This window comes from Uranotaenia lowii, chromosome 2 (assembly GCF_029784155.1).
Source record: "Uranotaenia lowii strain MFRU-FL chromosome 2, ASM2978415v1, whole genome shotgun sequence".
NCBI lineage: Eukaryota > Metazoa > Arthropoda > Insecta > Diptera > Culicidae > Uranotaenia > Uranotaenia lowii.
The window spans coordinates 28,494,902-28,521,831 of NC_073692.1; the positions used below are offsets into that span (position 1 = coordinate 28,494,902).

The 26,930-nt window shown below is 36.0% G+C and overlaps 1 protein-coding gene across 4 annotated transcripts in view; it reads right to left on the reverse strand.

Annotated features, from left to right (window-relative positions):
• The window catches only part of LOC129745171 (transient receptor potential-gamma protein), a 94,083-nt gene that overhangs the window by 31,351 nt on the left and 35,802 nt on the right, over window positions 1–26,930 (reverse strand). For all 4 annotated transcript variants that reach the window (XM_055738090.1, XM_055738089.1, XM_055738088.1 and 1 more), the window contains exons 3-10: window positions 19,048–19,178; window positions 18,729–18,966; window positions 18,507–18,649; window positions 17,344–17,533; window positions 17,097–17,279; window positions 7,555–7,666; window positions 7,274–7,396; window positions 5,748–5,894 (exon numbers count right to left, since the gene is read on the reverse strand). In XM_055738090.1, coding sequence (XP_055594065.1) covers window positions 5,748–5,894; window positions 7,274–7,396; window positions 7,555–7,666; window positions 17,097–17,279; window positions 17,344–17,533; window positions 18,507–18,649; window positions 18,729–18,966; window positions 19,048–19,178 — 1,267 coding nt within the window. The remainder of the gene's footprint in view (window positions 1–5,747; window positions 5,895–7,273; window positions 7,397–7,554; window positions 7,667–17,096; window positions 17,280–17,343; window positions 17,534–18,506; window positions 18,650–18,728; window positions 18,967–19,047; window positions 19,179–26,930) is intronic.

A 26,930-nucleotide genomic window follows, 5' to 3' on the forward strand; every position in this document is an offset into this window, starting at 1 on the left:
TGCACAAAGTTCTATATTTTATCGGTATATTGTTTAACATTATTAACACATGAAGAACACAAAAATCCGGCATTTTATATTTCAGAAACCAATAAACAAATATCTGCTAATTTAATTTATTTGATTAACGTGTTAATTTTTGTAGAATGAGGTTTCATTATTCGATTCATAACATTTGAATTTTCCATTTTAATGGAGTATATTAGCAGCATGCGAAAAAACGCGATATCTTTTTGGTCAGCAATGTGTTTATATTCAATTGCAATCTAAAATCATAAGTTGGTTGAAGTTTTCCCCAAGCAAATTTGATCCGAAAATCTGACGATTTTTATCTTTCACTTTTTTTAATAAGATTTATTTTCACCGAAGTTCAAAATCTTTGAATTTGTAAAATAGTTTCGAAGATTGGGCTTGTTTGATTTGTGTATAAGCTTTTTTTGTTAAAATGGAAGGCTCTCCTAAAAACTTATTTTATGCTCATATCAAGTACGTATGTCCTACCAGACTCGTAAACAAATTCAAGATTTTAACCATCTATGAAAGCGAATTAAGTTCACCTTTTTGCTTAAGGACCAATTTTCTAATGTCACAATTTTATACAAAAACTATTAATGTAAAAGTACTTCAAAATGATTAATCATACAGTTACAAACATAATATATTTAAAATTTGTTTGTATTCGTGCATTGTTGATCAAAAAATCATTGGTAAAAATCAGTCACCAAAACCCCCCCCCATGAGTCGGTTCTTCCTACGGCCCTGATATGAACCATCCTTTTTTCAAAATGAAGGATATTTATGTTTTTAAATTTTATATTTTCTGAAGCTTAACCATCAAAACATCTTAATTTTTTTTTTATTTTGTCAAAGTTATGACAAATTTAGTCAGTTGTCGTCTTTTAGAAAAAAAAAACAACATATTTGACTGTTTAGAACTCCACCACAGTTTTCGCGTAATGGAACGATTCCAGATTCAATCAGAGCAGATTATAAACTTTGTGGGTTCTATCGAAGTGCTATGCAGGGAAAACGGTCGCATTTTAAGGAAGTTTTCCTTGTATGTTTAGCCATTCATCGTGTCAATCGTTATGAAACACTGGCTGATTTGCAGCTGCCACAGTACCACAGCCTCCTCAAGTACTAGACATTATTTTTAGAGAGTTCGATTTGCTGTCCATTACAAAGTTTGTCGAAAAATATCCCCACGAGCGGTCCAAATATTTTGCGCACGGTTTGACCACCGTATTTTGTTTACTATCCCGAGTGTCAGCTTTGCTTTCTTGTAGAAATAAAGTCAATCCTGTTTATTAGTCGGCTAGATGAAAAAGTCCTAAAATGTTACCTATTTTTATCACTTCACTTTTCGAACGTTTTTGCTGTAAGGTCAGTTTGCCAAATCTGGCCAAAACATCACGGGATGGTTGTGGAGATTTTTGGAGACACTCTTTTTGGTATAGTTCCGACGTCATTGTCTTATTTGTAACGAAAACTTCAGTTTTTTGCCTTAGCTGTAAATGTCCTGCCAAATCATAAATTTTCATGAAAATTTTTAGACAAAAACATATTTAAATTGGAATGGAACATTCCTCCGAGTCGTTGCAAAGTAAATTTTTTTTCCGGGGATTTGCACGAATTCAGCCTTGACATAGGTTTCATCGTCCATCAGAAGACACCCGTCGAGCTTGGTCAGCACCTGGTCGTATAGCTTCCGAGCAAGGATTTTGGGCACACTATTCTGTTTTATGGTTCGATTTGGTTGTTTGCTAGCTCGATACAACTTGAATCTTTCCCGAAGTTGAATTCTCCTCACGGTGCTATGGGGAGAACCGGAATTTCTGGCCAAATCACGGTCCGACAGATTGGAATTCTTCTTAATCGTCTTTAAAATCTTACCACGCAGTTTCCAGTCGACAGTTCCACTCCGACGATTGGCTTGAGGCTTTCGAATCGTCATCAACACCACGATGAATCTAAGGTGGTGATTTCATATGCCAAATCACCATTCAGCCATATTGAAAAAAGTTTTGACAGCTGGCTGTAGTGTTTACGAAAAAAGGGGCCCAGGGATGCCAGGTGTTAGAGATAAAAAATCAGATGGAAAAAAGTGTGTGCATGTGCACAAGCTAATCGTAAACCAAAGATCAAAAGTTTTAAACCGTACTAGTTTATTTTATTTTATTTATATTGGGTTTTCGGAAATAATCGCAGCTAATCGATTCCCTTGATTGTTCAACAGGACCAAAACTCCATCTGGTTCTCCGAAATTATACGCATCAGATTCGGATTGCTCGATTGGATCTTCTGGAGCAGCGATGGCAACAGATGAGGGTCTTCCTGATGCAGCTGTTTTATCTCGATGAAGGACGAATGTTCCCGCAGAAGGCCTGCTGGCCCAACAGGATGTTCTTAAAGCACCTTCCGGGTGTTTCAGTATACGTCGGTTCTATTTTGAAGCTGCCGGTGGAGCACAATTTTTCGATTAATGTTGTGGGAAACACTAAATTCAACCTTTTTCAACTTTTTCCGGGCCACTTTTGCGTTTATCCAGTAGTTGTACTTCCATCTGCCAGATTCAATAGATGTGAAAATAGTGTTGAATAAGCATACATTGGTCATAGGTAACGGATAAGAAAGGTTGCTCACCGTTGCCGGCCAAGCTGGCACTGTCTTCTATCAATCGAATCTCTTCCAGCTTTCCAAAACTGTCCGGAACACAGCCGGAAGAATTTTTCTCGCTTCAAATGATTATATTTGTCTGAGCAATATCTTGACGATTGGCAAAAGTTCGTGTTTTACAAAAAAAAAAATCAGAGTACCTGGCATCTCAGCCAGCCAGCAGCCAGCTGTCAAAATTTCGGCTGCGTTTCACCCCTTCCTCCGCATCCTACCCTCGTCTACTTTTTAGCAATATGAGATCACCATCCTAGATGCATCATGGTCAACACGTAGGTGCCGAGAATTTCCAAATCCGTCAACCAGGAGCGCCAAAATATGAGCAAAAGTTTGTTCCAATTCTAAATGAAGCAAGCTTTATTGTACAACTTTAGGGAGGTCGCAGCAAGCCCTGCTCGAGAACGGACGTGTTGTATCCGTTGTTGGGATTATTTTTTTAGTTTTTTCCGTGAAAGTACAATGAATTTTATCTGTTTAAGAGCGTCTTTTTCGAAATATGTGTTAGAATAAGAGTGGCGATTGTGTTGAGTGTTTGAATAGTCGTTAAACTTTGGAAGTTTCGGGTGAGATCAATCCATTTTGTTGTTCGTTTTATGAGTTCATATTTACAAATTAAATACTGTCGTTGAAAAACCAAATCCTATATAATCATTTGAAGCGTTTGGCAGGGAACTCTACACTTTATTCCACCCTAGTTCCTGTTTCTGTTGCGTTTTTCATCAAACGGTTGGCCTACGAGTAGTAATTCTTACAATGCTTATTATGTTTAACAGATAATATGTTGAAAAGAAAAATGAGGAATACAAGTTTGGGCCATGAGAAGAAGAAGAAGAAGAAGAAATCTTCTATTGCACAACTTCTTAGTTGAGCAAAAGCAAATATCATATAGGACAAAGTCAAATTCATAACTCAAGTGCAAAGAGTCAAAAATCAAACAGGAACAATGTAATGATTTATGAACTGATTTAAATGACAACTACATATGCCAACCACATATAATATTGATAGTGGAGATTCTTACAAAAGTATGCATTCCCACCCACCCTTCAAGGTGGACATCACATCTTATGGATCCAAGAGAATCGTTACCAGAATAAGTTAATTCCATTCCTTGTACTCGATTGACTTTATGTCATTAGGGGAAGGGGGGATTTCCGAAACCCATCCACCACCGTAGGGATGGGATGGGAAATGATTTATTAGGTACTTGAATTTGTTACCGTTTCGAGACCGAGCAAAACCGCAAAGCAAAATCGGAAACTTTTAATTAGATTGCTTTATGTTTTTCTTCCGAATTGCATCTCCTCGTTGATTTTATCTCGAAGATAAATGAAATTGATCTTTTATGTCAACCTGTTATGCTGACTTCACAGGACGTCATTGCAATTAAGAAGCATTTAATTTTTGAATTTATGACTTAAGGGTGTTCTGGTTTTTTTTAAATTAAAAATTTTAAATTTTTGGCTTTCTGTCTTTCAAACTTTCTGATTTTCTGACTTCCTTCATTTTATGAATTTCGGTCTAATATGAATTCTAGCTTTCTGACTTTCTGGTTTACTAACTTTTATTTTGACTTTCTGACTTTCTGACTGTCTTACTTTTCTTAGCTCTGACTTTATATAACTTTAGACTTTTTGATTTTCTGAATTTCTGACTTTCTAACTTTCTGACTTTCTGACATTCTAAATTTCTGACTTTCGGACTTTCTAAATTTCTGAATTCCTAACTTTCTGACTTTCTGACTTTCTGACTTTCTGACTTTCTGACTCTCTGACTTTCTGACTCTCTGACTTTCTGACTTTCTGACTTTCTGAGTTTCTGACTTTCTGACTTTCTGACTTTCTGACTTTCTGACTTTCTGAAATTCTGACTTTCTGATTTTCTGATTTTCTGACTTTTTGACTTTCTGATTTTGACTTTCTGGCTTTCTGACTTACTAACTTTCTGACTTTTTGACATAAAGATTTTTCATTTTTCTGACTTTCTGATTTTCTGACTTTCTGAATTTCTGACTTTCTGACTTTTTGACTTTCTGACTTTCTGACATTCTGATATTCTGACTTTCTGACTTTGTGACTTTCTGACTTTTTGACTTTCTCACTTTCTGACTTCCTGAATTTCTGACTCTTTGACTTTCTGACACTCTGACTTTCTGACTTTCTGACTTTCTGACTTTCTGACTTTCTGACTTTCTGACTTTCTGACTTTCTGACTTTCTGACTTTCTGAAATTCTGACTTTCTGACTTTTTGATTTGCTGACTTTCTGATTTTGTTACTTATGGACGTTCTGACTTTCTGACTTTCTGACTTTCTGACTTTCTGACTTTCTGAATTTCTGACTTTCTGACTTTCTGACTTTCTGAAATTCTGACTTTCTGACTTTTTGATTTGCTGACTTTCTGACTTTCTGATTTTGTTACTTATGGACGTTCTGACTTTCTGACTTTCTGACTTTCTGACTTTCTGACTTTCTGACTTTCTGACTTTCTGACTTTCTGACTTTCTGACTTTCTGACTTTCTGACTTTCTGACTTTCTGACTTTTTGACTTTCTGACTTTCTGACCTTCTGACTTTCTGACTTTCTGACTTTCTGACTTTCTGACTTTCTGACTTTCTGACTTTCTGACTTTCTGACTTTCTGACTTTCAGACTTTCTGACTTTCTGACTTTCTGACTTTCTTACTTTCTGACTTTCTGACTTTCTGACTTTCTGACTTTCTGACTTTCTGACTTTCTGACTTTCTGACTTTCTGACTTTCTGACTTTCTGACTTTCTGACTTTCTGACTTTCTGACTTTCTGACTTTCTGACTTTCTGACTTTCTGACGATCTGACTTTCTGATTTTCTTACTTTCCGAGTTTTTGTCTTTCTGACTTTTTGACATTCTGACCTTCTGAATTTCTGACTTTCTGACTTTCAGACATTCTTAAGTTCGAGATTTTTTACCTGTTTACTGGCTAAAAATATTTTCATATTTTTTTGTTTTTTTCTTGCTATATGATTTGCTGCTTTTAGTACTCTCAGATGGAACTTGACAAAATCAATTGTGTATGCTTTTTTTTTTAACTTACCGCTAACCCATGACAGGATGAGCCACTCGATTAAGGTGGGGCTTGCCCCTCGTTTTGTAGGCACTTCTTCGTCGTGATTGATCAGATCCGCCCCCCAGACGCTCCCGATGACGGTTTCGATCCGCTGCGAGGCCAACATCAGCAAAACTGTAAAGATCAATTTTGTTTAAATAATCGCTAACTTTATACAATTTTGAACAAATCAATTCGGTTAAACTCAATAAAATGTGGAAAAATTCTTCCACAATTCGTTTTTTCACTCCGGATGGGATTGTGGCTCCTTAAATTTATGTTATCACATTTGCTTCACCATCAAATTTACTTCCCATTCGCCAACCTTAGGGCCAGGAAATCACCACAAAACATCGTTCCAATAAAAATTGTATTGCGGTTACTGGGAAAATTTCTAATCGCGCGACGGTAGCCTTCCGTGCGGTAGGCTAACCGGAGCAGTAAACACAGTTAAAAAATTCATTCTTACTCACTAATTTCATTGAAAAGTTAAGAAGTAAATTCTTGAATCAATCTTCAAATCATTATTTTGCAAGAGAGGACAAAACATGAAGTCATCGGAATGAAATATTATTATTTTTAGTATTCATTGAGATTGAATTAATTACGAGCGTTAAAATCCCAGACAAAACAAAAAAACAATCTACATTATTGAAAACACATTTTTCCATAGCCTAAGAATTAACTAATTTGGCATGACGAAGATTTTTGATGCGATAAATGCGTCTTTGATACTTTATATGCTGGTCGAATTCAATTATGTTGTCGTTAAAATGTAACAAATCGTATATGAGAAGTTAAAAAAGGAGTTGTGTACGGTGAATAGTCTATTATAGGAAATAATACCATTCGCATCGCAAAAAATTGGACTGCGCACTCATAACTGCGAAATTTGTGCGATCTGTCAAATCAGTATAAAATCTGACGGTTTTCTACACGCTAACCGCTTTTCAGTTAAACTTTATACGGATAACTCCGACTGCAAAACATAGCACGAAATCCAACATTCAATGAATGATCGCTACCGTGTCGTCGAACTCTAAACTTATTTAAACAACTACAGGTTTTCATTTTTTTTTCGTGAATTTGTCAGCTGGTTGACCCCATCGCAAACAGGTTTTTTTTATTATTCATTTTTCCGTGATTTTGACTGCTGATTGACCAAGTTCAAGGCAAACACAATTTTTTGTTTTGTAAACAATAGATAATCCAATAATAATATTTGGTATACATGTTTGTTTGACAACTTTTTATTAAATCATCTTTCAATGTTTTCCGCTTGTTCATCCGATTTAATTTCAGTCGATAAATAATCCTTATGTAGAACAATGCTCATTTTTTTTTTGAATACTGTAATTTTTTTTACAGTGGTACCCTACGGGAGCCCAAATCAGCTATCGCAGAAATAGAAAAAAAGAGTGGATCAGCAATAACAAAACGTTACCTTTGAGGTGATTTGAATGGCGAAAAAAAAACGTCAAAAAATAAAGGCATACTGAAAAGCGAATACTTACAAAGAAAGGTAAAATACGATGCACTGTGGCAAATAAATTTGATAAACGGCTTTCTCATCGTCTGCCCGAACGTCGAGTGCGGCGCGATGATGTAGGAGATGGAAAACAGGGGAAAAAGAATTCCTGTGGAAAAAACGAAAGAATAAAAATGTGAGGTTAGATACTTGACTTATCATGTCCGTCCAACCGGTTTCCGTCGTTGGAATATTTCGGTAAGGTTTTTTTTTTCTCAGAGCGGAAATAAAGATATTGTCAAATAAAATGTGGCTGGCAAATTTTACCTATCCGCACAATTTCGAGTGCTTGCAGAGCCATATTTTTCCGCCGAAAGCCCGGAAGTCCCTCGTACCAGATACTGGCCAGCAGTTGCTGCACGTTGGGATGAGACACGAACTGTGGAGTTGAGATGAGAGTGAAGATAATATTTAACTTATGCTTGAATCTTTGATAAAAATATGTCTAATTGAGAATATTTTGAATAACTGTTGAATAACACCTTTGTATGTATTTGACAAAATGTTAGTATTTAGTTTATATGACTTAAATTCAGCTTCTTATCTCTAATCATTCAGTCATCTTAATCTACATTATGGAATGAGTTTATTTTTAACTGTCTTTATCGCGAAAAAGTAGTTGAAAAATAAAAAACTTCGTACGATTAGAAAGGGTTTTTCATTTCCTTTCTAATGATTTAAAAGTTTTGTTGGAAGACGAAGAGTGAATGTCCTTAAACTTAAGATAAAGTTTTGAGAATATCCTCGTTGAAAGTGAACACATTCGAGCAGCGCTAAGTGATATCAAAGCGCGTGGCCTGCGCCTACACTCGGTGTAAAAATGTCGTTAACCTCGACGTGTAGTGTGTGCACAAAAGCAATAAGAGATGAATCTGCAAGAGTGAAATGTTATGGGACGTGTGGCTCAATCTTGCATGTGAAATGCTGCCATGGCTTATATGATAATGGGCTGAAATGTATGGAAAAAAACCGCGCAATGAAATTTGTGTGTAAAGATTGTCGTGAAAATCGAATCGGAACCGATAATGTGAAGAAGAAACTAAATGATATCATGTTATTCGTAAATGAAAATTTTAACACTTTGAAAATTGAGATTGATCAAAAGTTGAAAGAAAACGAAGCAAATTTACAAAAAATGATGAAATCAGAGGCAGAAAAAATCATTGATTCTGTCAAAAATGTGCTGGATGAAAATCTGAAAAATCTTGCAAGGCAACCGGCAAAAGTTTTAGATGTTTGTACTCCTTCTGGTCCTAGTTCAAATTTACGATCCAGAAAACGAGCACGCTTAGAAAAAAATCCAGAAGATGATCCCATTGTTATAGATAGCAGCCAAACTCCTACATTTGCTGATCTTTTGAAAGGTAAAAATCGATTTTTTGTTAAAACACCAATAAAAAAACGAGAACCAATGGTTATAGTAAAGCCGAAAGAAGTAGAACAAACCTCTAGAGAAACTAAAGAAGATTTACGTTTGAAAGTAGATAGATCTGCTGTAAAAATTCAAACAGTAAGAGAAGGAAAAAAATGGTAGAGTCATTCTTGGTGTTGATAATTCCGATAACTTAGAATCAGTAGTCTCAAACGTGCAGGGTTTACTAGGACAAAAATATGATGTTACGATATCTAAATCAAACAAACCACGTCTTAAAATAACAGGATTATCAGAAAAAAATATCGGCAGAAGACTTAAAACAATGCCTTATAGACCAAAACGATTATTTGAAAATCGATAATTTGAATCTTGTAACAAGTTATGCCAGTAAATTCCTGAATTATACGCAATATACATTAATCATAGAAGTCAATTTGGCCACACAAGAAACTATGCTTGAAATGGGCCGTGTAAATATTGGTTGGGATAGATGCAGAGTTGTTGAATGCTTCAGCATAATACGTTGCTTCAAGTGTTGTGCTTATGGACATAAAAGCATAGACTGTAAAAACGATGAAATCTGCTCACGTTGCGCTTTGAACCATAGAACCTCAGATTGTAAGTCCGATTTTAGAAGCTGTATTAATTGCAAAAATATCAACACGGAACGGAAAATGAATTTGGCTATCGATCTTTTTGCATATAGCGAGGATTGTCCTGTTTACAAAAAACTGGTGGCAAATAAGCGGCGTTTTGTAGAATACACTCAATAGCAATCATTAAAGCCTAGCAAAAGTCAATCAACGATCATTTATTTAAATTGTGGTGGTATGACAACCAATTATGAGGAAATTCGATTAATGATGCACACAATTCAACCGAAACTTGTTCTGCTTTCTGAAACGCATGTAACAGAAACATTGGGCGGAAATATTTTTCAAATACCCTATTTCAAATCCATGAGTTGTTATTCTGATTCGAGACACACAGGAGGCGTTATGATATATATTCACGAAAGCATGAAATATAAGGTCCTACTAAATGTACAAAAAGATGAAAATTGGTTTCTCGGAATTGAAGTTTTAAGTGGAATAACTGCAGGTCGATACGGTATCCTTTACCATTCGCCAAACGAAAGTGATGCAAGTTTTTTGAAGGTATTGGAAGAAAACTGGCTTGATGAATTTGTTGATTTGTCTAAATTCAACATAATAATCGGAGATTTCAACATTGATTGGTTGAATTCGAATGATTCTTCAAACTTAAAGAATATTATGAACTCGTACTACCTCAAACAGCATGTAAAAGACTACACTCGTATAACACGTACTAGCCAAAAAATGATTGATTTGGTATTCTCGAACTGTGATATCAATGTTTGTGCTGTCAATGATTTTAAAATATCTGACCAGGAAACTTTATGTCTGTCTGTTGAAAACAAATGTGATGATGTTGATGATATGTCCATAGGGGTAAAGTGTTGGAAAAACTACTCTCGCGAAAGTCTGCTCGCTTTGCTGAGGGAACGCCTTCAAGAAACAAACTTAAATCGGTCGTTCAAGGATTTGCATGAGAAGGCGGATTGTTTAATAGACCATTTGAAAATATGTGTAAATCAGCTGGTAACTGATAAACATAAAAAAGCCCAACAGTCAAGTAAATGGTATGATATTGAACTTGTTCAAATGAAAAGATGAAGGGACAAGTCATACAAAAATTTTTTGAAATTAAACACAGACTTTTCATGGTTAGTTTACAAAACGTACAAAAATGAATACGCATGTTGCCTGCGGAGGAAAAAACGAGAATTCATTCAGCGTACTATTGATGAAAACAAAGAGCTGTGGAAAATTCTTAAGAGCCTTATAAATCCAAAAGTATTGAAAACTAAGTTTATCCAGTTTTGCGGCGAAGATGAGCAAGATGAAACTAAAATTGCAAATAAATTTAACGAGTTTTTTGTTCAAAGCATCGAAGATATAAGCAATTCAATAAAGATAGAGCCCGAACCAATACCACTTGGCGGACCTTACACTCAAAGCTAGTTTGCCAATTTTTCACCAATCACGCTTGATAATCTGAAAAAAATAGTATGGACAATGGGATCATCTTCTGGTTCAGATAGGGTGAACTGCAGAATATTAAAAGATGGATTTGATGTTATTGGCCAAAATCTTTTGAACCTCATAAACGAGTCACTGTTGACTGGAATTGTTCCCCACTCTTGGAAAAAATCTATGGTTGTTCCAATAGAGAAAGTTAATGGAACATCGAAAGCAGAGGAGTTTCGTCCAATTAACATGCTACCGGTGTACGAGAAAGTTTTGGAGATAGCAGTAAAAGACCAATTGCTTGACTATATTGATATTAATAAATTGCTTGTCCCAGAACAAAGTGGGTATCGCAAATACCACTCTTGTGAAACCGCTCTAAACTTAGTATTGGCAAAATGGAAAGGAAAGCTGGAAAAAAAGCAGAAACTTATCACACTATTCCTTGATTTGAAACGAGCATTTGAAACGATTTCACGCACAAATCTGATAAAAACTCTGCGGAAATATGGTATAAAGGAAACAGCTCTCAATTGGTTTCAATCGTATCTAAAATGTCGATATCAATGCACAAAATACGCTACTGTGATATCTAATACCAAAGAAACAATGGTCGGTGTACCCCAGGGAAGTGTTTTAGGACCTTTGCTTTTTATTTTATACATTAACGACATGAAAAGAATTCTTAAACACTGTGATATCAATTTATTTGCTGACGATACTGTGATATTTATTGCTTGTGATAATGTTAATGTTGCTGTAGAAAAACTGAACTGTGATCTTAGCAACTTAAGCAAATGGCTGGATTTTAAAATGTCGAAACTCAATGTCTCGAAAACAAAATGTGTGATCGTCTCCAACAAGCCTTTAAACTGTGATATTATCAATGTATGTATCGATGGTGAACGTCTGGAAATAGTCAAAGAAATCAAGTATCTTGTATCGACGAAAGATTGAATTTTAAAAGCCACATCAATTATTCTGTTAAGAAAATTGCCAAAAAATTCGGTATTTTGTGTCGTCTTCGTAAAGATTTGTCGCAGTGGAGTCTCATTTACCTGTACAAGGCAATCATATCACCACATTTTGACTTTTGCCCTTCTATAATATGCTTTGCAAACGATCAGCAAATGGCTAGAAGACAAAGGCTTCAAAATAAAATTATGAGACTGATTCTAAAGTGTGATCGAAGAACCCCTATACGGGATATGTTGGCTGCATTACATTGGCTTTCAATAAGGCAAAGAGTTACGTACCATACTATGATCCTGATATTCAAAATAGTAAAAAAAATTGCACCAGAATATCTACAAGAGAGAATAATCAGAGGAACTGACCTGCATCGTTATGGAACTCGATTTGCCAGTGAAATAAGAGCTGCATCATTTTTGTTAGCGTCTTCACAGAATTCGCTGTTCTACCAAGGAATAAAATTGTACAACACTTTACCAATGGACATTAAGAGAGAAGAAAACTTTACTAGTTTTAAAAATAAATGTTTGGCGTTCGTGAAAACTAATATAAGTATATAGTTTAAGTTAGTAATTAAACTACTTGATGATGATTATAACAACTGAACAAACGTCTCTGGGCCGCACATGAAAAATTAGCAAAAGCAACGCGATCTGGGGCGCGGTAAAACCCTGAAAATGGACTCATGTGTGTGTGGGAAGGGGTTTTACCCTAAAATGTCCCTTTTCTCAGATGGTCCCTGTTCAAAAGTTGACAGCAACAGCAAATACAAGGAAAAAAATAAAAAGGCAATGATGGACGTACATGGGAATAACATTCAGAAAAATGAAGCAAATCAACAGATCAAAAAGTCAAAGAGACATAATTAAAAATATCTTTTAAGATAATCCAGCCCAAGTTCCCATGTACGGGGGATAGTGGAGGGCCATCATCATCATTAAAGTTGGGACATTTTTCAAAAACCCAACCCAAAATGCAAACCCGATCATCTCAAGGTGGAGTGGACAAAATTTCAAAATTCGAGTTGCATTGGAATCCTTTTTTCCTACTTATAAAAATATTAAATTTGTTTAATTTGCAGAAGACTGATCTTAAACTTTTGGCCGCAACATTATACTACAGGGTGGTCCCAAGTTTTTGATGACGATGGCTTAAGTAGCTATCTTATATATAAAAATGGAGGCGTTTTCTTTGTAACACCATCACGTATGAATGGTCGGTCGGAATTAAGTGAAGTTTGGTATCCGAGGGTTTTTCAGGTCAGAGATGGTTCGTATAATAGTTTCAAGAATCTGACTTTTTATGGAAGAAGGGTCCCCATACAAAATTACCTCTTTTCCCCATCTTATATATAAAAATGGAGGCGTTTTCTTTGTAATACCATCACGTATCGTGGTCGGTTGGAAAGAAGCGAAATTTGGTATCCGAGGGTTTTTCGGGCCAGCGATGGTTTTTATAATAGTTTCGAGATTATTACTTTTTATGGAAGGGGGCTCCTATTCAAAATCAACTAGAAACGGGACAAAACTCGAACAACTTGAAGACGATTTTCATGAAAACTGGTTCACGAGCACGAAGAAGATAAAGAACTGTAAACATTTTACAACAATTTATTAAGTAACGGGTAAAACGAAGTTTACCGGGTCATCTAGTTTAATATATTTTAAGTACATTGCAAATATTTCGCACAAAATAAAACAATTTTTTTAAACAAATATGAAAAAAGGATTGGAATGCAACTCGAATTTTGAAATTTGGTCCATACCACCCTGAAATGATCGGGTTTGAATTTTAAGTTCGTCCCAGCTTTAAGCTTAATTTAAGTCATATAAACTCAATATTAAGATACTGTTAAATACTTTCAAAGAAGGTTTTGCTCACGATCTCTGGAACGAGATCAAAAGAATTGCAATATGTAATAAGATGGCTTAGATATGGCCGATCAATGTTTTCATGTTTTTGAGGGGGTGATCCCAAACTTTACGCCAGCAGTGTATGTTCTTCCTCTCAAAAATTTAGGTTTAATAAAATTATCTTCCTGGAAGCTTACTTCCAAGAAAATTATTTTTTTAATACAATAAATATCTGAGAATTGAAAAACAAAGCCAAATTCCAAATCTGCCAAAGCAAATCTGATAAATGATTCGAAACCAAAATTTTCCAAATCAATCAATGAATCATAGACAACAAAACCGCTATTCCCTTGAGTTATCAATTAAATTTGATAAATAAGTATTTAAAATGGTAAAAGTTTTCATTGGAAAAAATTACCTTATTAATGTTAAAAAATACTAATTTTTTTCAGTTTCACATTGTTGTTCAAATTTCCAAAAAATTTATCCGAATTTCTTTTTTGAATTTATTTTTGTAAGTTTGTCTGTTTTTTTTTATGATGTAATTTTTGTTCTGAAAACATGATCTTCTTGGAAACCTATAAATATAATTGAATGTTTCACTTAGTTTAATTATTTAAAATTTTCTGTTTTTAAATGATCATGATTTTCAATAAATCTTTCAAAAGTTTGAAAATTGATTCGAAGCATCAACTTTAATGCTTCATTTAAATGCGCAATTTCAACTAAATCAGTATTTGACTTGTGCTTTCAATATTTACAGCAAAACTTGGAATTCAATGTTTCTTGATACGTCAAGATGTGGATAACCTTCACCGGATGTAATTTAGAAAAACTTCGATACTTGGCACAATTGAAAAATCGAATTTTATTGTAACAAAATACTGACTAATTTTATTTTAGTAAACCACGATATTTAGAAAACTTTTTATTATGTCCGTATGGTTGATGGTTGGAACGGAAGAGTCTAACTTTTTTGCTCTCGGTTTTTTTTTTTGGTTTTACATTGACATTTAGAGTAATTCAAATCTAAATCAAAGCATAACTGAACATAACTGGAGCACTTAATTTCAAAGGTATTAGAACGGTTCAAATTGTGGAAAAACATTTTAAAATAATTTTTTATTAGTTTCTTCTGTATAATTCAAGAAATCCAAATTCCTAATCTGTTCTTTGTCAGAATAAGTTTTGAATGAACTTTTTTGGCCTTTTATTTTGACAAAAGGAAGATTCCGAATAGAAAAATGATTTCATCACAGACTTTGATCACTGGCACTTTTGCAATAAAATGATCTATGTTCTTCTATTCGTCAAATTAAATTCATGGATAAATATGTGCTTTGATTATAATATTTTTTTCCTTTTATAATATTTCATAATATTACTATAATATTTTATCATTTTGATGAACAATTTTAACCATGGTCAATTTATGCCCTGATCTTGAATTTTTTTTTTACATTCGGAAATACATACTTTCTTTTTTAATCTGGGACTCTTGTTTCAATATTCTATTTCTGTTCACTGACTCTTATGTTAAAAGCTTTGAATTCTGGTTTTTTTTCGAAATTTTATTTCGCATTCGTTTTTTGGTGGTTTGGAAATACTGACTCAAAATTATTAAACAAGACTATATAAAATTCATTTTCAAGCTAATTTCTTATTCTAAATAAGGTTCCTCATTTTGGATAATTTATGGATGACTTACCGGAAATAGTATTGATTTTGAATCATATCAGGAAACTATATACGTTTTTCGAGTTTGTATAATGGTCATGAGTAGAAAAATGGTTTTCGAAATCAATGCCTTATTTAATTGTGCATTTTTGGTATTGTAATGATTTCTAGCTGAATATGAACAGATACAAGATATTGAACGCAAGTTAAACTCTAACAATTTTAAAAAAATACGTTAGATAAATGAATTTAAAATCGTTATGCCACTGTTGAAGCATTTTCCACCTCTGTTTAAATTTTTATCAAGAATTTCGGATTTTTAAAGCCACAATCTCCGAAACTAGATTTTTTTTTGTTTCAATTATAGTCGTTTTATCATATATACGTTACAGTTGCCGGATCGTTATTAAAATACTTATCCGGTACAACTGAGTGCTCGAACTCGCGGACATCGGCTCAGAAGACAACAGACTTGCCAACTGAGCTATATCTCAAGCCCCGAAACTAGAATATGTGTTCAAATTTTGGCTTGGTTTTTCGACTAGATGATGTTTGGAAATACATACAAAGTGATTTTTGGTTGCTAGTTCAACCAAAATCGCCCCTGCAAAGCACGCTATCAAGCGAAATACCCCTAAATAAATACAATGACATTCAATGTTCACGTGTTTTATAATTAGAATCATTGTGTTCAAAAACCGGGACAAAAGCAAATTTTAATAAAAGTGCTTAAATGATGATTTTAAAACATATTTCCGCGAAAAAAAATCAATTTGAAGATGAGAAACAAGTTTAAGCAACACAATCAAAATTTTAATCCAAAAACATTTCGTTTATATTTATTGGCCACAAATACGATGATTCCCAAAGATTAAGTTCGATATATAATGTTCTTACCCTATACAAAAGCGATTTCACTCCCGCACCACAATCAATTTCACTGTTTTTGATTGGAAGAATCTAAAAAAATATATGAAACATTCTTTTGAATTTAGCGAAAATTTTCACTGCCGAAAAAACACGTCTTGACAATTCAGCAAACGCCTACTCTGACCTTAACTGAATGTGAAATCTTCATCTCAGAAGCTATTGAAATGCAAGTTTGAGCTTTTTTTGCAATCTAATTTTGAGGTCCTGTCTTGGTGATTTGAAGACTGGCCCCTAGGTGAGAGCAAAAACTGCATTTTTTTTTTCAACAGTGAATTGTTAGATGTATGATTTAAGAATTCAAAACTTAAATTTAAAGGAAAACTCGCAGTATGTATCCGTGGTGATACAAGAATCTTCCATATCAGCATTAAAGTTCATAACTAAGATCTGTCCATCTGTTTTGTATGAGGTTTATATTTCGAATAGATATGCGTTATTTCAATAGAAACTTATATTTAAACTTTATTTGAGGGGAAGAGGTTTTTAAATAAAAACCATTTACAAACTTGTTATAAACATTGTCTAATTTTAAAGTTTCAACTTGTCTTACTCCTTACCCGCCCCAGAGACAGATGAGGACAACTTTCCCACGGATCAACACCTTGTGGGTAATTGAATTTACCCTGGAGCTGAATGTCACAAAGTAAAGAATCACAGCGCAACTTTTCTAATAGCTTTAAACGGCAAACCCAATGAGGTGTGGGAGGAGGATTAAAGTTGACCAACTGCCATCGCTTCACCTCAGAGTTAATCTCGTATACGTAGTACGGATATTGGTGCTGACTTTGGTTTCATTTTCACCCTCTGAGCGAATGTGGTTTGTTGATGCTGTTAGTTTTCTAAGCTGAGCTCAGTACAACTGAGATTACAACAGATTGTTTTTGTGACTTTGTAGTTTAAAATGGAATTACCCTGCTTTTTTTCAGATTAAAAGAAAAAAAAAACAATTACCTTTTTCTGTCTTAATTTAACGGCTAACTTTAGTCGATTAAGGTGCATCCGGTCGCCATGCTCAAAGGCCGGACCCGTGGGATCATGATTCAGCAGCACTTCCAGCTCATGTGAGGACCTCGTGTGATCAAGCAATGCCGTTGCAAAGTCTTGACACTGCCTCCGGAGTTCCTGATACTCGTTCTGGAAGAGTAAAAAACATCTTTTGAATATTTACTGTTGGTTCAATGTAATTGAAAATATTTACCTTAAATTCGTGCTCGAGGAAGCTCAGCCGGCGCAGTTCCCAGCTCAGCTCGAAGGCCGTCAGGATGGGATCTTTGGAAGAGAGGGCCACCAGCGAGGGACTGGCCAAGGCACGGTACGCGTTGATGCGGGACCGCGAGTGCCTCAGGGAGTCCTCCTGCCGGGAGGTTACGCAGTCATCACAGCCGCACCTTGATGGAGGATTTAAAATAATTGTGAATTCTATTTTGAACATACTTAATTCTACCAATTTTAACAATTAATCTATTGGAAGTTTCTACTGTCTGATTCAAACTGTTTAATGAACTCAATACTCTCATTTTCATGTTTAGTGGGTACTGCAAGTTGGAGTCTGGGTAATATCTTTTTTTGCTACCGTATATTCCTTTAACGATTCAATTAATCCAACCAAGACAATATCTTTTTCAATAAATCACAAGTTGTAATATGTGTTTGAATGGATGTTGTCACGGTGGGATTACCTGTATTGCTGATGATGACTACGCGTTATACAAATTCTTCTAGGTTTTGGAAGGATTTCAAAACGAAATCTCTCCCTCGAAGGAAGTGAAATGTGTCTTCCGCCATCTGTTGACATTTAAAATAAAAAAAAAAAGAAAATCTGATGCCCGGAAAGCGAAGCGTTAATGAGCAGACACAATGACAGCGATGGCGGGACGCCGCCGCCGCCGCGAAGAGTAGCAGTAAAAGTTCGAGATATACTTTTCATTTTATGGTGATTGTTGTTGTTTGCCGGTATAATAATCTCCTGATTCTCTGTTCCCTGATGTTTTTCCCGAAGACCGGCGACATCATGATCTGGCTTTCATTTTCACGTTTTTAAAACTGTCATAACAACCTGCTACCTACTGACTGCTGCCTCGGGATGAATAAACTTGGACTACATACTTGGAGGGATGAGGCAGAGATTATCTTGGCAGTCAGTGAGCATAATTTATTTCAGCAATTAAATTGCTGAACAATGACATGTGTCTGTGTGACTGAAATGTTTCGCTAGGGGGTAGTATGTTAATTCCGGGGAGGATTTGATTTCCTGGAGTTTTCCCACGTCATATCATTAGCTAATTTGTCCGGAATGACTTTTAAGCTGTTGACTTTTCGTTTCGTTTCGTTTCGTTTGTTTGAAAATTAGGTACCACTTACCTCACATCGTGCGGCATTGGCAGCGTTGCTCCGCGATCCAGCAAAATCTTGATGATTTCGTAGTTATCTCGGTGGGCCGCCAAAATGAGCGGAGTGATATCCGGCGTAAAGGTGGCCGTATCGGGCGGAAGTGCCTCCCAGCTCTGCCGATTACAAGAAACAAGCAAGTAGGATATCATTAGCAGGAATGTTTTCCCCGCTTCCTCTCTTGAGTAAACTTACATGTGGATCCCCATTTTTGTGGCAACTGTCCTCGTGATCCAGCAGCACCTCGACGGCTTCCACGAATTCCTCGGAGATGGCATGAAGCAGGGCGTCCTTCGTATCGACCCGGTGATTGATGAGCAGCTCGACCATCTCCAGGTTTTCGTTGTCGATGGCCATCAGCAGGGCGGATCTTCCGAGCGGGTCGACACAGTTGATGTTGATGTGTCCCTCGGCTTCCGCCTTTTCCAAGATTCTGGGTGGGAAGAAAATAGTTTTTAGTTAAGTGAAAGGAAGAAGACGGGAATCTTGAAAATGGAATAAATTTGCAGCATACCTTCGCGTGCTGGCCACATCGCCCCGTTCAACCGCCAGGAGATATTTTTTCTCCTCCAGCGATAGCGCTGCTATCTCCTGGTGCGGCCGGACCACGTTCTCTTCCTCCATCATGCCGTGGATGCTGTGACGCTGTGATTGAAATTTAAAAAAGTTCTATCTTAATACATTTTTTTTTGAAGAACAAAGAATGTTGCCCTATCTTAGATTGTAACGTTAATTCGAATTTTTATGGTATTTACGATGTTCAATTTTGAATAATGTTGAAGAGCGCATCACGCCTTGATGGACTTATTTTTAAAGTAGTTAAACTAGGACTAAGAATGTTCCGTTTTGAATTTAACCGTTTGCAAATGAGTACAATATTAGCTGCACACTGCTCCTCCTTTCCCCTTGAATTTCTGTCAACAAGATGTATTTCGAAAAATATAAAATAAGAGAAGAATAATGAAAACTTACAACGAATTTTCTCTTTATACTCATTTTAATATCCTTCTACACAACTTATAAACGGCAAACACGAAATTATTGCGATACCGAAAACCAAAAATTTAGGGTAATTTGTACCAATGTTCGGAAAATCGCTCAAGAAAAGCAATCAGGATTCGTTTCAAGCTAGAATACTTTTACCTCCGAGTGCTGTGATAGGCACGTGGTGAACGTATCCGTTGAATATTTGTCGAACATCAACACTAACTAGATACATAAAGATATACCATGCCCCATCAGTTGCTTTTCGTCACGTGGCTAATCAACGGTGATCGACATACTTGATGATACATTTTGAACGTCGCTCTCACAATCATTCGCTAACAACTGTATTTCAATCATTGTTGATAATGATAGATGATCATGAATCTCTCAGAAGGAAAATCTGAAGAAATACCAGGACCAAATGTTGAAAAAAGCCGTAGCACATGCAGGACAGCTCATTGTGGTTACTTAGTAATGATTTTGTTCTTCTACGCAAAGCGAAAAACTAAAAATCATATTGTAACCTGTACACATCTCTCAGAACTGATACATATCAGTTGTGATCATAGAAGGTTAAAAACCATCAAGGAAGGCAATCACCATCGATGGTCAACCGATGTGGCACAGCTACTATAAAGAGTATATCGAAAATTAACTATGAACATATTAGGGCATTCTACTTACTAACGCGTGAACGCACACACTGTGCCAGGGCCGTAGGAAGAACCGGCTCATGGGGGGGGGGGGGGGGGTTTTGATGACAATTTTTTTCTGAACCATTTTTGCTTGAAAAATGCATGCACAATGCAGAAGTGAAAAAAGTATTTGTTCTAAGTACGAATTATTCAGATTTAAGTTATTTTGCATTATAAGTGATTTATTTTTTTTGAAAATAAGCCAAAAAAAGGCTTTTGAACGCTTCATTTAGAAAAAAGAACTACTTTTTTAATCATTTAAATGAGCAAGCTAATTCTTTTGAACCACAAGCATCACATTTTTAAGCATGAATAAAAATGTTAAGTATTCTAAAAAAAAATTAAAAAAAAATAGTGTTATGGTTCAAATAAATTTTATTTTATACTCTTGTAAACTCGATTCAAATAAAGGATTTTAGTTTAAACCTTTGATTTTAAATAATCATCAATCTACGTAAATAATGTTAAATAAAATATCTAGCTGAATTTTTAGCTGAGGATGAAAAACAAGTTCAAAAATAATCAATTATTGTTTTATGTTTGGTAATTTAAATCCTGCTTAAAGTTTTGAAAATGAAAATCTAGATTATTAAAAAAAAACAAATTTTTTGAAATTAATTCAGTTCTTATTTTTGAATATGTGATTTTTACTAGGTTTGTTTTCCTTAAATGACGTTGAGGAATTGAAAATTTTAATTTAATTTAAATTTAAATTTAATAAATTCCTTCAATTTGCATAATAAAATTCTAATATTGATATTTAAACATTGATTTTGTTCCAAGTCGGAAATCTGCACATTGAACCTAAATTTAAAACCTGAATCTAAAGTCTAGATAAGAAATCCTATAAATTTGGAATAAAAAGCGAAACTTGTGACAGAACCCTTAACCAGAAATCTCTTATTTGATTCTGAATTTGTGGTTTTCAATATGATTTTTTATATTATTTTTTCGTTGTTGAACTTATAAATAAAAATCAAATTGTGACTGATGATATTGTTTCACATTTTTCAATTCTGGACTTATGAATTTTTCTTATGTTTCAGATCTAAATCTTAAAAATGGTTTGAATGTTCAATATTCAAACTGATCCAAACTTAAATCAAGAACAATAAACTAGATATTTACTAAATATTTTTCCGCAAAGTTTCCTAGCTGGGCTAATCCAAGCAATTTTATCTTAAAACCTTTCGAAATAAGGGCATATTGTTTCAAAATTTACCTTGAAAATCCGCCCAATATGCAAGCAAATTTCGGAATTATTCCATTTAAATCAAGATGAAAAACTGTTTTTATTTTATTCAAACACATAAGCCGATTCAATATCATATTTAAGGCTACCAAAAAATGTTTAATGTTTATTTTCACAAAAAATGATTTGGACGCAAAATACACAATTCCAAGGACTCAACTAAAGTTTTCGTTTGATTTTGCAAATAGAGTGAGAAAATCTGGGCAAATCCGGACAATCAAGTAAGCTTAGTCTAACCCTATAGGATTCAAAATTTGGGATTCAACTACAATCAACAAATGAATTTTTTTTAAACTGTTGTAGAAATGTGGTCCTGGAATGAGATTTCGAGATTTTGGACTTGAGAATGTTACTTTTGAATCATTTTAGTTGTTCATCAAAATTTAGTTTATTTTATGATAAGCAAAAAAAATCACTAGGCATTTTTGAACCTTCATGGGGGGGGGTTTAACCCCCAAAACCCCCCCCGTTCCTACGGCCATGCACTGTGCACACCTGTATGTAGCATCTTGATCTGTCAAGAGTGAACCAGCGCTTTGTTTATGTTTGAAACATTCATTTCTCCCAAAATGTCGCGAACACTTGGACACCTGGATGCGAGAGAAGGGCATCTCGATGAATGAAGTGGCGAAACGTTTCGGCATTCATCCGGCGAGCGTAAAATCCACCATCCACAAGTTTGGGGAACACTAAACGTTCGATGATTTGCCAGGAAGAGGCAGAAAACCAGGACCATCTGATCCAAATCTGTACCGTTAGGTAATCAACCTCATCAACTGGAATCGATCGATGTCCATACGGGATTTGGCAAAAAAGCTTGGACATTGATCGGAATGGTACAGCGGATCAAGAAGCGAAACGACCTGAAAACATACAAGAAGCAGAAAGTGTCCAAACAAACGGTTGAACAAAAATCACGAGCCAAAACCAGAGCCCGGAAGCTGTACAATCGGATTTTGCAGAAGCCAAATGCGTGCATTCTCATGGACGATGAAACTTATGTAAAAGAGGATTCCAGTACTCTTCCGGGACCACAATTCTACACTGCAGCTAAAGTCTGCTTCATTTAATATTGGAACAAATTCTTTTGCTCATTGTGGCGCTCCTAGTGGACGGATTTGGAAACTTTTTTCACCCACGTGTTGGGAAATTCATTACCTTTCACCATGTATTTATGTCATAACACCAAACGATAGCATTTTGTAAACAACCGCCATGGAAGCCGAACGGAGAGATCAAATTGTGCACAGTTTTCTTGAAAATCCATTGTTGTCGGCATCGAAGCTAGCTAAACAGCTTAAAATGCCCAGAAATACCGTATGGCGTGTTATCAAGCAGTACAAGGAAACATTGACGACGGCTCGGAAGCCGCATTCGAAGCGTCGGAATGGAACTGTCGACCGGAAACTGCGTGGGAAAGTCATCAAGGCCGTCAAGAGGAATCCCAATCTTTCAGACCGCGATTTGGCCAATAAGTTCCAGGCCGCTCACAGTACGGTGCGACGAATTCGTCTCCGGGAAGGAATAAGGTCATTCCGAGCCAGCAAACAGCCAAATCGGACGCTGAAGCAGAACAATGTGGCCAGAATCCGTGCTCGAAAGCTGTACGACCAAGTGCTGACCAAGTTCGACGGATGTAAAGTCTGCTTCATTTAATATTGGAACACAGACAATTGCGTGTAGTTCAGTCATTTATTAACGAATTCATAATTTGTTTTTCATACAAATGTAGCATTTTCTTTACTCTTTCATAAAAAAAAATTAAAAAAATTATTCATTGCTGTTTCGAAGAAATTCTCGTACTCGTACTCGTAAGAAAACTGTGCACAATTTGATCTCTCCGTTCGGCTTCCATGGCGGTTGTTTACAAAATGCTATCGTTTGGTGTTATGCCATAAATACATGGTGAAAGGTAATGAATTTCCCGACACGTGGGTGAAAAAAGTTTCCAAATCCGTCCACTAGGAGCGCCACAATGAGCAAAAGAATTTGTTCCAATATTAAATGAAGCAGACTTTATTGGAGAGGATGTGAGTGACCACGAGAAGTCGATTGAGGTGGGAAAATTTGGCCATAAAGTGCTTGTGTGGCAGGCAATCTGCTCCTGCGGATTGAAGTCGTTTGAGTTTCTTTACAAAAGGAACAATAAATGCCGATATCTACCAAAAGGAGTGTTTGCAGAAAAGGTTGCTGCCACTATATAAGAAACATACGACTCCACCATTGTTCTGGCCGGATTTGGCATCAGCCCACTACGCTTGATCCACACATAGTTGACTCATAGAATTTATCGACCTTAGCGGCGAAAAGTGATGTCCTATAACTTATAACTTATTTTCGATACATTCCTTATTTCCCATCGCCAAGGTGTCGCAGCGCGGGCAAGAACACCCAAGTTCAACAGCCCATGCATAGTTCCCAGGCTAAATTTGAACCTTTCTCCAATTACACTGTTATCCGCAGATCTCGACACTTTGTCAACTGCAATAAATTCCCAATACATACTACCAGCAAAGATACCGTTTCTTTAAAATAAAGAAGAAGGCTTTGCCACGAACAATTATTATTCTATATGGACCTTCGATGATAGCGACGCCATCTTAAGGGTTCCGGAAACAAGATTCATGCATCTACACCCAAAATTCAGCCTCTGTGCCAATGGCGTGTAGTCAATTTCATAGCATCATTGGTACAAGAAGATAACGCGACCGGCACTGATTCGATTTGCGCCCACCGGCATTAACCTCCCAGCGCAACCGAATTGCGTATGTCTGAATGAAACAAAATAAAAACGTTTTCGCGTCCCTCCCCATCGCATCACAAGCCGAAGAAGGATGGAAATAAATACCGGCCAACACCAGGCAGCCAGCGAACCGAGCACTGTGCGTGTGAATGTAGCAAAAGCAACAACAAAAACATCCTTCTAATTCAATCAACCGGCAAACACGGCTAAGCTGTGCGTGTGTATGTAGCAAAAGCAACAACAAAAACATTCCTTCAATTCACAGGCAAACAACACCGGCCAAGCTGCCCGGCTTTAGCAGCTGTGTATATGTAGCGTGTGTATGTAATAGCAGGCAGTAAGCAAAGCACAGTTCTCATTCAATGGGTTTCCCGTTCCTTCACTCCCGTTCCCTTTCCCGTTTCCATCTTAAGGCAAAGGAATGCATTGAAAGGAGGCCAAACGCCGGGAAGCCGCTGTTGTACGTTTTTTGTGATTGATCGGTAACAGAAAGCCTATGACAAATATACCTCGTCCTGCATGAAGCTCGAATAGTACACTGGTTAGAATGTCGGACTGGCATGACGATACAATTGGTGATGTGAGTTCGATTCTCACTACAGCGCTGTGGTTTTAATTTTTATTTTCTTGTTTCTGGGATGAATTATCCAATAGGAAGGAAATCCCATAAAATGTTTTTCTTGTTTCGCTTGAATGTAGTGGTCATTATTTTGGTTGGAAGTCAAGTCCTTATGCCAGTTACGGTTTTTCAAACATACCGTCTTCGGCACAGTGCACATTTCAGAGCATTATCGGCACAGAGATTTGCTAAAAAGGCATTGGATTTTTGCAACCTCTTCTATGGGTGTAGCTATGGTAACTAATGTGTGTCTTGGAACAACAAATCAGCTTTTAAAGTATATCTGTTGGAATCAAGTACTGCAGAGCCATCTACAATACTTTAAATGGTGAAAATATATTTTGGTTGATCTTTTGGACGAATTATTAACCTTATGTTGTCATCCGGAAAACACTTGATTTGAATTTGAATTCAACCGAAACTTAGCTTTTCTTATATTACTCTATTCGAGATGAAAATACTGAATGCTCAAATGGGAATCTAATAGCTGATAAAAACAAGCATGTTAAAATTTGTACCAACAGTGCGAATACGATAATCTATTTTAGTCGCCTCCCAAGTAACAATCTAAGTTTTGATATGGTCAGCTAAATTTTGTAAGGACTATAGCCACTGAACATTGAAATGGTTTTAATCACTGAAAATCGCTTGAAGCTCCCACAATATGGGTATTAATTGAAAGGGATCAACGAGTAGACGACAAATTTCGCTACGGGCATCATATTGATATCCAAGATGGCGGCTTCCAATAAACATTAAAATGATTTTAATCACTGAAAATCACTTGAAATTCCCACAATATGGTCATTGGGCAAAATGGCTTGATCTCGACTTTCTCTATAAGACGCCATCTTGAAATCCAAGATGGCGACTTTCGCTGAACCTTTAAATGCTGTTTATAACTAATATCGCATGCAACCTTGGCTAAAGGGCTAAACTAGAAGAAGTCTAATTTTACTATCAGGTGCACCTCGAAATCCAAAATGGCGGCTTCCACTGAACCTCAAAATGCTGTTAATCACTGAAAATCGCATGAAACTCCCACAATTTGGGTATTGGGTGAAAGGGCTACACGATTAGAAGTCGAAGTTTGTAATCAAACGCCATTTTTTAAACAAAATCCAAGATGGCGGCTTTCACTGAACTTTAAAATGGTTTTAACCACTAAAAACCACATGAATCCCCCACATAATGGGTATTGGGTGAAAGGCATTAAACTAGAAGAAGTCGGATTTCGCTCAATCCAATATGGCGGCTTTTTTCTTGGGAAATTTCGGCCTGCAGTCTATGTTAGAGCGAAAACGACACTTTTTGATCCCTGAAGAAGATCCAAAACGGATTGAGATGTTGGATATTTAAAACAAAAATCGTTTTCGCTCTTAAAAAAGACTGCAAGCTGGAATTTCCGAAGAAAAAACACACAATCAGTCGATCCCCAAACATAAAAAGATGGCGGCTTTCGCTATTCTTTTTAAAGCTGACACCACAGCTAGGCTAGGCGGAATATTCGGTCGAATATTCTGTTAGTTTTTTCATAATAACACAAAAGCTATTATTTCAATTTCCTTCTTTTTCAGCCATCTTAATGCCCCTCATGTTTTTGAGTTGATTTTCAACCAGATGATTTCACCAGATGATTTATAACAAGATGGTTTTCAAGTAGTGGTCTTTCTAATTTTCAATATCTCACCGATGACTGAAAGGACATCAGATGACTTGCGCTACTAGGGCGTTTATCTCCAAAGAGAATAGGTTGCTGTGAAATCTGGGACAAAACACGTCGAAACAGATTCGAAGCAATTCAATATTGCTTTTTTGAATCAGATGAAATTGAGCAAGATATTTTTAAAATAGTTGTTTAAAAGGACGATGATCTTTAAGCACACCACACTTTGTACCACACGGTCGGGCAATTCAAATCGATTTAAAAAAACATTTAAATAAAACGAGCAAATCTGAACAAAATCTTTGCTTTTTTGAAAGAAAGAAGGGAAAGTGAGATTTTAAGTTTTCCTTGAATCACAGCAGCAGTATAGCAGGTTAAACAAAATTTATGTTCAGTTTGAATTTTTCAAAATTAAAAAGACATTCAATCTGTTGA